General features: G+C 37.3%; 1 protein-coding gene across 3 annotated transcripts in view; it reads right to left on the reverse strand.

Moving 5' to 3' along the window:
• Positions 1-15,098, reverse strand: part of LOC108696629 (histone-lysine N-methyltransferase PRDM16) — a 439,218-nt gene that overhangs the window by 57,666 nt on the left and 366,454 nt on the right. For all 3 annotated transcript variants that reach the window (XM_018226160.2, XM_041569449.1, XM_041569450.1), the window contains exon 4: positions 14,053-14,187. In XM_018226160.2, the coding sequence (XP_018081649.2) occupies positions 14,053-14,187 (135 nt within the window). The remainder of the gene's footprint in view (positions 1-14,052; positions 14,188-15,098) is intronic.

Genomic DNA, 15,098 nt, shown 5'->3' on the forward strand with positions numbered 1-15,098 from the left:
ACGTCATTTCGATGTACTAATGGTAGCTGGCTAATTTTGTTGGCGTAATTTCGCCAAGGAGATAGACTCTGGCGCAACTTCGCCCTCTAACGCAAGGCAAATTTTCGGTCTGGCGAAAGAGCGTTACTATGCAAATTCACTACGTTTTTGTTTTTACTGACCGTTACCTCTATCGCCAGACTTGCCTTCGCCACCTCAGACCAGGGGAAGTGCAATAGAGTAGATAGGAGTTCCTCAAAAAAAAGTTGAACATTTTTCCTCATCCCAAAATATGCTGGCGTTTTTTCCTATTTAGGGATGATAGACTGAAAAATATCATAAATTTTTTTTGGGGTACCCTCCTTCCCCCCTACATTTGCTAACATATGGCACCTAAACTATACTGTGGACACATGTGTAGGGCATTATAACAACTTTATATAATTTTATTAAGGTTCCCTGGCCTTGTGTAGTGTAATGTATTTGCTGCAGCATATGCGGCCATTGTACTTTAACTGCACGCCATATGATAATTAGCAAGCGCTAGCGTAACTGTTGCACATAATTTCGCTGGCGTAATTTCGCCAGCGTTCAGTACCCTGTGAACAACTTCGGATCTTCGTGAATTAGCATTGTCCAGGCGAATTTTCACCTGGCGAAGTGTTGCGATGTGCGTGAAGCCAGCGCTGGCGAATTTTTGGCGGTTAGCGAATTTGCCCCAATGTATTTATAGATAACCCCTTTATAAATATTCCTCACAATGTAATTACTTTAGAGCAGAGCAAATATACTAGTAATTCCTAGTAAATAATTAGTAAATACTAGTAACGAGTTATATGCAGGCAATTTATTGTTCACAGAAAGGAAGTATATATATATTGTGTTCAAAGCTGCATTTTCCATACACTGTTGGTGATAATGGCCAGTGGCAATAATCTTTGCAACAATGGACCATTTATAAGGATATTATATGTCTCTAGGGAGTTCTGTGAATATATAAGGGCCAGGTGCTTTATAATATTTTCATTACTTATTTTGAAGTCTTATAATGCATGAGTGGAAGGTTAGGGCAAATAACAATATTATATTTGTAAGCAGAAAAAAAATATTCAGTTGATAAAGCTCAGAAAAAATTAAAAAAAAACTATTTGTGGGAAGCAGATTTATATATACTTAACAATGAAGTGATGCAAATGCATTTTTTCACATTATTCAGAAAGTCTTGATGGCGGTATGCCAATTGGAATTATCAACAGAACATTAATTGAAGGGCATATTTAAAAGGTGCATAAAAATAAAGACACTTTAACACTTGTACTATGCAATATAAAATATTTATCAAGTGCTACATGAAAATTCTGTCATAGAAAAAAGGTACCAGCTTGCAAAAATACATTTTACACATCTTTTCATGCCAGAAAATCTTTTCTGCCTAAATTCATGCCATTGCCTTTAACACTTTGCTGCATGCCAGGTCTAATGTGTCTAGTAAAATAATGGGTCATTCTATTTATTAGCCTGATGTAAATAACATACACTTTTATAAATATGTGCAGTGCCTCTTTGGAATGGATTCATTGATTGCAATGCATGAAGTTTGTTCACCAGTAAGGACAACAACAGAGCTTTGTAAATACACTATTTAAGTCTACCGTACACAACCTTATACTGTTTTTTGCTGTTACATTTTTTACACGCCATTTTAAATATGGCCCCTTATATTTATTCAGTTTTATCCTTCCGGGTATTTAAAACAAGTTTGTAACAGTTAATACAGTTCTTGACTATAATATGGAAATAGTGACCTTGTCTTTTAGACTAGACTAGAACTGCTAATGCCAAAGACAGCTACTGAGCAATGACACATGATCATATTAACTGACACTGGGCCACACCATTTTCCTAGTTTTCTAGAAACAGAGAAGTTGAGGCTGAAAAAAGGGCTCTTGCAAGAACCTTTGACAAGTCGTCTCCTCAATTGACCCTTTGCCTTCAGTCATCACATTGAACTCCATTGTTACATACTGTAATGAAACACCAGGAGCCAGAAATGGTGAAAATGGCCACAGCATTTATTAACATTTTATCAAATAAATAGGACCTTGCTAGTCTCACCCCAAGGCAATATTCAAAGCCAGAATTCCATAAGGGGTCGCTACTATGCTCTGCTGCTCCTCACTTGAGATCAGCACTATGTCATTATATCCACCACTGAGTACTAGGCTGCCTCTACCTACAGAGTGGATACCCCCAAACTCTGCTATGAGCAGGAGCTGTATCTCCCTCCCTGATAGAAGTTCAGCAGCCCTGCTATCGGTCCGGAATCTGCAGTGTGCCGATGATAGGAAATTAGGGATGCACCGAATCCAGGATTCGGTTCGGGATTCGGCCAGGATTCGGCCTTTTTCAGCAGGATTCGGATTCGGCCAAATCCTTCTGTCCGGCCGAACCGAATCCGAATCCTAATTTGCATATGCAAATTAGGGGCGGGGAGGGAAATTGCGTGACTTTTTGTCAGAAAACAAGGAAGTAAAAAATGTTTTCCCCTTCCCACCCCTAATTGCATATGCAAATTAGGGTTCGGATTCGGTTCGGTATTCGGCTGAATCCTTTGTGAAGGATTCGGGGGGTTCGGCCAAATCCAAAAAAGTGCATTCGGTGCATCCCTATAGGAAATCCAAACAGGCTGTCACCTAGCACAAGCAGTAATAGCGTCTGTATCAATCAACCCACTGTGCAGTCACAGGAGAGAACCTCCTTTCTCCCTTTTCTAAATTTACCTGTGCAGTACTCTGGCACGGTCCTACCACTGCTGTGACAAATAAAAATTTAAAGGAAAGCTACGGAGGCATTTTATTACCAACAGATTAGCTGCAATAGTGCAAGCTAGAATGCTATATTTATTCTGCAAAATGTTTTACCATACCTGAGTAAAAAGCTTTAGAAGCTCTCTGTTTGTTTAGGATAGTGACTGCCATATTAGCTTGGTGTGACATCACTTCCTTCCTGAGTCTCTCCCTGCTCACTCATAGCTCTGGGCTCAGATTACAACAGGGAGGGGAGGGGGGGGGAGAAAGGAGCAAACTGAGCATGCTCAAGTCCTAGCCCTGGAGGTTTAAGATGAAAACAGGAAGTCTGATACAAAAGCCCTTGTGTACACAATAAAAGGAAAGAAATGCTGTGTTTCTTTTGACAGAGGACTCAGAGCAGCACTACTTTGAGGGTTTACTGGTATATTTATATAGACCTTTCTGATAAAGCTTACTTAGTTTCTTCTCCTTTAAAGTATATTATCAGATATCCACTGTTTTGATCCAGAGGAAGGCAAAAAAACCCAGCCTGAAGCCACTGCTAATTGTGCCTCAAGAGGGAAAAAAATTCTTTCCTGACCCTAATGCCGATCAGAAGCATTCCCTAGATCAAGGGGCACATTTACTTAGCTCGAGTGAAGTATTAGAAGGAAAAATACTTCGAATTTCGAAGTATTTTTTTGGCTACTTCGACCATCGAATTGGCTACTTCGACCTTCGACTGCGACTTCGAATCGAATGATTCAAACTAAAAATCGTTCGACTATTCGACCATTCGATAGTCGAAGTACTGTCTCTTTAAAAAAAACTTCGACCACCTACTTCGCCACCTAAAACCTACCGAGCACCAATGTTAGCCCCATAGGCTTTCCTAGTGTAATGGAAATGGAAGGTTTCCAAGATGGCGACGGCGTCCAAGATGGCGACTCCCGACCTCACCATGTGGATCCTGTTGGTTGCGGCTCTATGACGCCTTCTTCCTCCCGTCTGCCGATTGGTCGCCGGCGACGGAATGGTCGCCGGCGTCAGAACGTGCGCCGGCGTCAATGCGTCAGCGTCAGGATGTCGGAACCAACGCCTTGACGCCATTGCGTCCAAATTGGCGCCATACCTGGCCTATATTAAGCCTCTGGACATTGCTATCATTGCCCAAATATAGGTCTTACCTTGTGTATTCCTGGGTGTGATTATTGCTATTGATTTCTCGTGTACCGACTCCTGCTTGTCTTTTGGATTGATTCTTCGCTGCCTGAACTGAACTTTTGCCTGGACTTCGACCATTCTCTCGTCTCATCCCTTTGTACTTCGATATCGGCTTGCTACCTGCCTCCTCCTTGGTCCTCACTCCAACTGCGCCTTCGGGCCCTTACACCTAGCTTTTTTTGATCGAAGGAAAATAGTTCGATCGATGGATTAAAATCCTTCGAATCGTTCGATTCTAAGGATTTAATCGTTCGATCGAACAATTTTTCCTTCGATCGTTCGATCGAAGGAAATTAGGTAAATCCTTCGACTTCGATATTCGAAGTCAAAGGGTTTTACTTCTACGGTCGAATATCGAGGGTGATATTCGACCCATAGTAAATGTGCCCCCAAGCATTTGACATTCATTTAACATGAATAATAACATGCAAACTCTACTGTATAACAGTACAGAAACCACAATATAACAGTACATGCAGGAATACAGCCACATTTGCTTATTAATATAAATATAAGAACATAAAAAGAAATTCCTGACATTTCACAAAATATGCACAAAAGGGAAGGGTGGGTGGGATGTTTCTACCTGCTCAGAAGATAAGGAAGTAAACTGCTTCTTCCCCTGACATCACATCCCTGTCTTTCTCCACCCCCAGCTTGGCTTTTCCCTGCCTTATCTCATTCCTTCTCACCCAATCACAGCTACATCTGATTCTGCCAATCTTTAAATATAAACCAGTGTAATCTGGCTGCTGGTCATTCGGATCCCTTAAAATGCAGCGTTTATAGCTCTAGGGCTTTCCTTTACTCGTACACTGGAAGTACCTGGCCCCATTACCCATCTTAGGGTGGCACCAATACTGACCTGGTGGCTGGATAAGTGTCCAAAAACAGAACACTGGGAATCCAAAATGGGGGCACTTGGCAGAGAAATAAGGAGAACTAATAGAAGTTGTGAGGGAGTGGAAAAGTACAAAAAAGAAAGGGTAAATGCCCCCAACATATTCCTTCTTTGCAGTCTTAGAGCACTTGCTAAAAGAAAAAAAAACACTAACCAGAGAGCTCTATCGTATACATTTATGTATAAATCTGTAAAAACTTACTTTTGGTTGGTTGTTGTGAGATACTAGATTGGGGTAAAATGTAGTCTATTTTCTCTGCATGTTATTTACACATTAGAAATACTTTACCCCAGTCGCATACAGTATTGCTTGCTGGAAGTAGAATACAACTTTTTGTCAAATGCTTTTTTTTCATCGTTAAGATAAGGTGTGTAACCATGTGAATTACAACTTACCAAGTGCATATATTATGTCAGTAACCCCCCAAGGCCTTATTTTAGGTAATCACACTTTTCTTTCCTTTACTAACAGCAGTGGAAAATACAGACATTGGCATTTAAGTTTTTTCACCTTTGCTTAACACGTCTTTTTTATTAAGCATGTATTAACCACAGTGGTTTTACTACCAGGTTGCATATTTTTCAGAATCTTTCAATGCGTAGTCACTGCCTCCAACCCACAGGCAACTACATGATAAACATCTTTTTAGGGTACTCTATTCTTATACAGTTTAAGCATGTGTGTCTAAAAGCTATATGTAATGTTACAAAGGATAAATTGCAGCAGCAGTGTGAGGTCCTTGTTATGGACAATTTATATAAAGGGTGAATACTAATGTTCTTTATGGAACGCCTTTATAGTAGTAATAATCAGATTTACTCCAGTTCCCACAAACGATTGCAAGCAATCATCAAGTTTCAGTTATAGAGCTGCTGATTGGTTGTTATGGTTTACTAGACCTCCATCAACATTTACATGTGCTATTACAATCTATACTCAACATCCATATGTCTAACATAGCAATGGTAACACAGTTTCTGTTAAAACAAAGATAGAGGAAAATACCTGTCACTCCCCAATGTACACAAGCATATGCCAACGGAGACTTTTGAACCTAAAGTAAGAATCCTAAAGCTTACCCACAACACATACAAGAGTTGATTACTTCTTTACAACAATTGAAAGTACAGCCTAAGAATTTGTTTTTGAATTTTCTGTATACCATATTAATATTAACACAAGCCCTTTCATTCTTTGGGAGAAATGTAAGTCTCAAAGTTTACCAAGAATTGGGAACAAAATATTTTTTTTTTTTAGAATTTTCAATATTGTTCAATAGACAGTTATTCATTGTGTACAGCGTATGCATAAGACCTGCTTGAAGGTGGTATATTTTTTTTGGTTGCAAAATTACTTTTTCACTATTTTGGAAACAGGTACAGATTATACTGTTAGGGGCCGATTCACTAAGGGTCGAATATCGAGGGTTAATTAACCCTCGATATTCGACTAGGAATTAAAATCCTTTGACTTCGAATATCGAAGTCGAAGGATTTAGTGCAGATAGTTCGATCGAACGTTCGAAGGATAATTCCTTCAATCGAACGATTAAATCCTTCGAATCGAACGATTCGAAGGATTTAAATCCAACGATCGAAGGAATATCCTTCGATCAAAAAAAGTTAGCCAAGCCTATGGGGACCTTCCCCATAGGCTAACATTGACTTTGTTAGCTTTTAGATGGCGAACTAGGGGGTCGAAGTTTTTTTTAAAGAGAAGAGTAGAAGAGTCGCTGAATATTTTGTGGATTACATTAAATAAATGCACAGAGGAATAAATGCTGGCATTGAGCATTTTCTTTTTCTTAATGACTTCTATTACATTCTCTTAAGTCTTCTAATTTCCCCTGTACTGTAAATTAGATTATGGAAATAAGACCGTATTCCCAGCTCAGAAAAAAAAACATCAGTTCTATACCAATATCACAAATTAAATGGTAGACATGCTAATAAAACCCCTTTTCCCTTTAGCTTCATGCTAATATGTTTCTGAGAGTAATTCAAAACAGCCAATCGTCCCCAATCCAGGATGCCCTTGGGTACATTTTAAATAAATGCACAGGTTGGATATGATATGGCCTAAAAAAAGACCTATTCACTAAATGCAAATGTCATATCAGGATTTACTGTTTCTCTGATAGAAGATAGTTTGAACTACTCTGTGCTTAGCATGATATTTTTATTTTATTTTCTAAGATATTCTTACAGGCAAGTAGTCAACCATACCTACTGCCATCTGTTCCTAATGGAATGCTCATAAGTAACGATTTTAGAAATACCTCAAGGTAATTTCAGTGCATATGATTCTAAACATGTCTCAAAACGACTAGAAAAAATTATTTTGGCCAACTTTTTCTTGTTTGCTGAAAAAGGTCAAAGAAATATCGATTTGTATTATGACCCATCTACCAGAATTATATATTTATTTTCACTGCTTTGTCTTAAATCTGTTTATTACTTTTTTTCTTTTGGTAAGGGGCCGATTCACTAACTTCGAGTGAAGGATTCGAAGGTAAAAAACTTCGAATTACGAAGTTTTTTTTGGGCTACTTCGACCATCGAATGGGCTACTTCGACCTGCGACTACGACTTCGAATCGAAGGATTCAAACTAAAATCATTCGACTATTCGACCATTCGATAGTCGAAGTACTGTCTCTTTAAAAAAAACTTCGACCCCCTAGTTCGCCATCTAAAAGCTACCGAAGTCAATGTTAGCCTATGGGGAAGGTCCCATAGGCTTGGCTAACTTTTTTTGATCGAAGGATATTCCTTCTATCGTTGGATTAAAATCCTTCAAATCGTTCGATTCGAAGGATTTTATCGTTCGATCAAAGGAATTATCCTTCGATCGTTCGATCGGACTATCTGCGCTAAATCCTTCGACTTCGATATTCGAATTCCACTGTGAAAAGTCAGCCACATCAAAAAAAATTGTCGTGTGTTAAAATTGGCACGCCCATAAAAATTGTCATGTGTCAGAATTATTTGGAAGGCCATTGACTTTAATGCATTTGGACCAAATAGTCGCGCATATAAAAATTCACAAAAAAAATTATTTTGATGCCCATTGACTTCAATGTGTTTTGCTGCCACTACTAGGCAGCAGAAAACATACACTTTGCATTTGTTTTTCAAATTTAGGTAGATTTTTTTCCCCACTAATTCAACTATGTATGTACACACATTAAAATCGAATAATTTGTAACAGTTTTTTACCTACTACATATACTATTACGATGAGTAGTTAAAATGTGCTAGATTAGTGGCAATGACATTATGATGGGACCTAGGAAATGTATAGATAGGGTCACACACAACTCAACTATTACCTCCAGCACTCTAGGTTTCTATCATGGCTCCATTTTTTTTCTTTCTAAAAGGGAATTTCAACTTAAAGTTAACATTTAGCATGTTTACTTTTAAAAACCCCTCGACTGGTCTTCATTTTATATACAGCATGTTTTATTTTTGGCTTGGGCAGAATGGTGGTGCAATGGATAGCACTGCTGCTTGGTATTGCTGGGGTCCCAGGATTGGTTTCAACTGGGGCATTATCTAAGGATGTTATATGTGCTGCTCCAAGTATTCTGATTTCCTCCCACACTCCAAAAAATACAGGCAGGTTTATTGGTCTCTGATAAAATTGTCTGAATGTGCAAATTTGATAGGGACTGTAAGGTCCACTGCGGCAGGGACTCATGTTAATGATGTATAATCTTTGTGAAATGCTATAAAATATACTATAGAAATAAAGATATTAATCAGTATTTGCCTTCCTTTTCTGCAGTTTAAAATGCTACATGGTTATTGGAGGTCAATGACACTGGGAACTAAAAATGTATTGCTCTGTGAGGCTTCAAATTCATTGTTATTGTTACTAGTGATGAGCAAAATTTATTGCCAAGTTTCACCTTGATGTCCATTGACTCCAATGGGTGAAAAAAAATGTCGCCCATAGACTTCAATGCGTTTTCACCATTTTGTGAATTTTTGGCAAAGCAAATTGGTTCAGATTTGCCCATCACTAGTTAAAATTGCTACTACTAACCTAAAAGAAGGGTTAGCATTTACTTATTGACCTACGTTTAACAAAGCAGTAACTTTTTGAATATAGTATCTTATCCTAGTTTTACTCTTTAAGAAAAGACATGCAGAATTGTTTGTGTCCATAACTTGGAGATAAAAGATCCCTTTCTTTGAAAGGCTATTATGGTTATGGGTAGCAGGGATGATGTCAGGGCATATTAGGAGCCCTGAAGAAACCAGGGAGAAACCAGTATATACAAAGAAACTGGGGAGAAACTTGTGTATACAAAGAAAGTATAGAATGAACAAGAGCCATGCATAGCCAGTAAAGTATCACCTTATCAATGGTGTCTAGGGATGTCATATATCATAAGTGAAACTTAGTGATACACGTTTAAATCCACCACAAGCCTCTTGCTTTATATGGTCCACGAAACTACCTTACATATTATAATACAGTTCTATTACACCATTTACATACATAAGGGATGTCCAATGCTTAGATTAGAAATTCAACAACAGTTTGAGAGTCTCATGTTGGGCACCCTAGTTTGTTTCAATGCTCAGGTAAGGGCAGCACCCTCTCCACTTTGTGCAATTGGAAGATTGACGAGAAAGACAAAATACGGCGTATATATAGATAGAAGGTTCTTCTTATGAGGTCTTATTCTTTCCAATCATGCATAGGGCAGACTTTTGTCCACCATGCAATACAGTAGCAATTTTGTTTCCTGATGGAAAAGTAAGACACCTTTCAATAGTATATAATTGAGTGTGAGTGACCTTTCAAGCCTGAGTTAAAAATAAAGGCAATACTCTTAACACCCCAGTGATAATTGCAAATAACCCAATTTGCATTATCCCTATTCATATTAACCCGCAGACTGTCATAATCAGCTGCCTGTGGGATAAAGTGCATCCTGTGACCTTGATGATTTGCAGCAGATATGTTCTTTTCATGTGTCCAAAGCTCCTGCTTATCAATCACCATTGTACACTGTTCATTATACACAGGGGTTTTGCAATTGAACAACACCGAGTGGTCTAAGGAAGTCCCTAGCGTGGAGCTTCAAGTGGAGATAGGCTTTCCCCTTCAATGACAAGCATGTTTTCCCCCCTAAAGTGCATGCTATGCCATTTATATCTGTTGGTATTCTGACAATATATACTTCATTGTGATTATGAAGCCTACGCAGTAGGGATGATTAGGAACAGAGATTTGTGATTGCAATGTATTCATCTTGGCAACTACACAGCCCAGAGAATGAGAAACAGAAGCACTTACAAAATGCATAAGGAAGGAAAAATAAAGACAAAATCATCATTTTTCTCCCTTATTACCCATTCAGTAATACAAATTTACTAATTTTGCTAAAACAAGGGATTAGAAAGAGCACAGACATAAAAAACAAAAATCAACTATCTGCATTAGTGATGACTTAACTGGCAGAACTGCATTAGTGTTGGTCACAAATCCCAGCATCACACCAACATTTTATATAGTATGTCATTTAGGGGTTTTAAAACTTTTTTTTTAAAAAAAATTCAATCATAAATGTTTTTGTGGATCTTTGATTTGTATTAATATGTATATTCCTTGACAAATAGCTTTTGGGGACATTCGAGGGCAGATTTATCAAGGGTCGAATTTCAAAGTACAAAAAACGTCGAAATTCGACCATCGAATTGAAAAACTTCGAATTCGAAGTTTTTTCACCGATTTTGGCAATCCTACCATCGAATAAAAATCTAACGATTCGAGTGATTTTAAAAAATCTGCCCTCTAGTGTATTTGAATGAAATGGAATGAAATGAAATGGCAAATATATAATACAAGTATGGGATCTATTATCAAGAATGCGCAGGACATGGTGGTTTCTGTTATTTGGATCTCCATAATTTAAGTCTACAAATACATTCAGATTCAGTTTGGGATTCTGCCAAACCCAACCAATTTTTAGCAAGATTGGGATTTGTCTGAATCCAAGAGCCTGGCAGAACCAAATCCGAACATTATCTAACTGAACAAATGATGACTTATAAGCGTGTGGGTGTCAGGTTTTACTGCAGGTGCCTCTGCATAAATCCAAAAGGATGAACTATGGGGATAGTTGGGATCAAGTACAAGAAACTGGTTTATTATTACAGAAAAAAATAAAAAAATTCTAAAAACTTGAGTTATTTTATCAGTCAGTGGGAGATGGCCTTCCTGTAATTTGGAACTTTCTGGATAATGGGTTTCTAGATAGCAGATCCTATAACTGTACCATATATTTGAACAGAAAAATCACACAGGCATTTAGATTGCAGATACTTCTTAGGTATGTAGATCAACATGGATAGATAGGAAATAAGTTGTTTATAAGTTGTTTATAACAAGAGCTACTTACCAAGGCCCGCATTTTACAAATAGTGCAAATGGTAAAATACAAAATTAAATGAGAAGCTCAATAAGAACAGAGCCTATACCCCATGATTAAAGAGGTGCATGTGCACTGAGGATGGGCCTAAGGGGCACCCTCAAGTACCGGAGCACTTGCACTTCTATAAGTCAATGAATCCTCAAATCTGGAGCAAGATATACTGTATGCTTATTGATAGTGATAAGTGTTTACATAAGCCAACTGTACTATTCATGCACCAGCCTGGTAATTTCTTTAATTTGGAGAGAATTCAGTTTGTAGGGATCTAGAGTCAATTCCAGAAATAATCTAATTGGTCTCTACTGTTTGCTTGCCCCCTACTAGTGAAATGATTTTCAGCCAATAAGACCTTTGATTATGATTGGGAGCAGAGATTTTTGTCATCCTGATTTACTCAGAGCTAATAAGAGAAATCTTAGGCTTCAATTATTAAATTGTAACCTTTTTATTGCAAGCCTTTGGGTTTAAAATCATTGATAACATGTATATATATATATATATATATATATATATATATATATATATATATATATATATATATATATATATATAACATACATTTTTGAAAATGAATAATTGTGTATGCATTCTGCAACACAAGGGGTCTGCAAAAATGTTCCTTAAAAAAAAACACTATTGGCTTTTATTTTAAGATGGCACCAGTGTGCTCATTATGCAATCCTCCATTAAACACAGAATCAAGGTTTCCTCAAATATCAAGTTATTTATTTTATGCAGAATTTATTTCTTGAATTTGTCCTCTCTATTTGGCTAATAGGAACCTCCAGTGCTGTTTTTCAAACAAAGGCAAACTTATTCCCCAGTTGGACGCAGACTTTCTATCCATCACTGTCAACATTCAACTACAACTGTCTTCTGTTCCTTCCAGCGGGAAAAAGCGAACATCAATCTCCATTCAGGCATTTTTTTTCATTGCTAGAAACCAAGATTGTGATTGCGGTCAATGGTTTTTCAGTTTTGCAATTAGGAAAAGGGTCTTTGGGCCAGGTGATTCCCACCTCATTAGTTCTCTTGTTGGAGTTTTCTTGTTTATATAAAGGCAGTGAGAAGCCCCTCAGTCTGATTTTCCAAACCATAAATAAGATGATTTTACTAGAATTATCCAGTTCTGAAATGTCTTGGGTGGCAAAAAGCAAGTAGTAATATTCTTCGACAAGTATAGAAAGTTTCATTTAAATTTAAGAATATTTGTTGGAATTCTAAACTTGAATCTACATTTTTTTTTTAAAAGATTGGACAACATGAAATATTGCCAACCTTATTGTGATACAGTAATTATGATATTTTAGTTTTAATGTGCCAGTATACTCAGAGTAGTGTTAATAGGGGAGAAATGCACCAATCATTCAAACAAAAGTTCTCAGAGGCCATACATCAAACGATGTGACGGTTCACTCTTTTAATCTGCATTCAATCACTTTAGTGTCACTATATGTTCACATTGTTAAAGCATGATGCTAATTATTTAACAAAAAAAGTAGCACAGATTTATCAACAAGAACAAAATCAGCAGTGGAATCGGGAAAATACAAAAATAAATCTATGCATATAAATAAGTGCATGATATTACAAGGAGATCAAGCAGAAGGTCATCCAACAACATAAAAGCCTTAATATTTATGAGGTCAAGTACATGCACTGAATTTCTAAGCTTTTGATTTTTTTTTTTAATTTATGGGGATGATTGAAAACCATTATAAAATCTCTCAAAATTAAGAATAAAAATCAGCATTATGTGATAATAATTATAATAATGTTGTTGATTAGGCAACTATTGAGTTGCAATTTTCTAAGACTATCTTCAAAACAAATTATCAAAGTTTCCATTAAGATTTATTATATATCTCTATATATACTATACATCTGCACAAATCTGCTCCGATGGTGGATGGGATTTCCATTACAGGTTGGTAATAGTAACATTGATCACATGCTTTTTGTTGCAGTGGAAATAATTGTTCATATATTTGTAATATTCTCACAATAGAATGTTGTATTAGCAGAAAAGGATGAATATTACAGTTAAAGATTATAAAAATAATGAGAACCATTTGATTTTGCACCACCATCCTATTTTTCTACCGCTACCGCCGTGTTTTTTTGTTAATACCAAAATTAATAAGTTGGGTATCAGCATGACAGAGGGTTGTATCAGCAAAGGTTTCATGTTTATGTTTTACTTGTCCGGAGGCTACTTGCCAGTCAACAGTTGCAGCTGGTAATTGTGTGTGTGATTGGATCAGTGTGCCTTTGAGTGAGCACTTGGGTTTAATCAAAGTGATTGAGTAGTCTGAATCAGGCTTTGGTCAGCAGAGATCAAAAAGCCTTTTCTGTGCCAAAGCTGTTCAGTGACCGGCATAAAATGAGTTGTGGCCTTTGTCTAATTTTGAGTGGACAAGGTTCTACTTCACATACTTACAATAATAATGGCACATGGGTCAAAGCCTTTAGGGGAAAAAACATACAAGAAAATGGAGATGCTGAATATCTGTACTAGGGATCAGGAAACCCTGTAATGGAGGTGAATAACTCTAATGTGTGTAGAAAAAATATTCATTTATTTATTTTTATGTTCCCATTACCGTTGAAGGAGTCATTTATTTCTCGTCATAAGAGACATCAATTCCAGTCGTGGTAAGCACACTTATATCTGTAGACTAACAGAGCATTAAATATTGCTGCTTTACCTGGTCATTTAGATAGCACACTTCTAAATTTTGTTCATCACAGGAGCAGGCGATTCGAATGAATTTAAGCCAGTTCCACGATCCATTCTGGTTGTTCTCTAAGCACATTTTGTCATTTTCTAGTTCATCAGAAACCTGGAAGTTACAAAACAAATCAGTCTTTAAAAAAGTTTCACATTTAACAGAATCAACATAATATTAGCATCCATTTTAATGGGTATTCCTTGAGCAGTCAAGGTAAGTTTGGATATCACAACATGAGGTTGATACATTGTGGTTCTTGAGGGTATTAAAAGAACAAAACTGGTTTCAGTTTACAGTAAAGGGTGTGAAAGGGGAATGGATGCTTTGAATGGCTGTGTCATTTGGAATGCTAAAGTCGTTAAGATATAATGGTTAGCATGCTCATCAGTAAATGCTAAGACAGACCTCATATTTACACATGGTATGGATATGTGCAGGTTTCAGGACAAAAGAGCCATTTGTTTATTGTGTTGATGCTCAACAATATTTCAACCCTTTGGGTAGCAGCTGGAAGAAAGGATTCATGGGCCTGAATTCAGTGGAAAGAAAAACAGCAAGGATAATAAGTGACATGCCACCCATGATTTATGGCCACACGGTACTGATATTTTTGTTCTATCTTTTTTTTAGGTTACTGTGTTTAATTAATATGGGGTAAAGCTGTAAATTGGGGTAGAGCATGCTTTCCCTCAAAAAAGTTGAAGACAAAGTGACCCTGATGTCTTTGGCCATGAGGTTCTGGAGGTTGGTGACACTGTCTACTTTTACACACCAGCAGGCATTCCAGGGTGGTTTGCTTGGTGAGTGGAGGAGGGATTTTTGGCAGGCGTTCTACCTAGGGGTAAATGTAACAACATTTTATACATTAAAAATGTTACAGCAAATTTTAAACATGGGACTTGATTTCCCATTTCCAGTTCCAACACATGTCTTTCCAGGCTGAATAAAGATCATACCCAGGGAGTCCAATGTTTTTTTTTTTGGTTGCCCAACATGGAACTGTAGGTTTCAGGCTTTCTGTT

The sequence above is a fragment of the Xenopus laevis genome, chromosome 7L (assembly GCF_017654675.1).
Source record: "Xenopus laevis strain J_2021 chromosome 7L, Xenopus_laevis_v10.1, whole genome shotgun sequence".
Taxonomy (NCBI): domain Eukaryota; kingdom Metazoa; phylum Chordata; class Amphibia; order Anura; family Pipidae; genus Xenopus; species Xenopus laevis.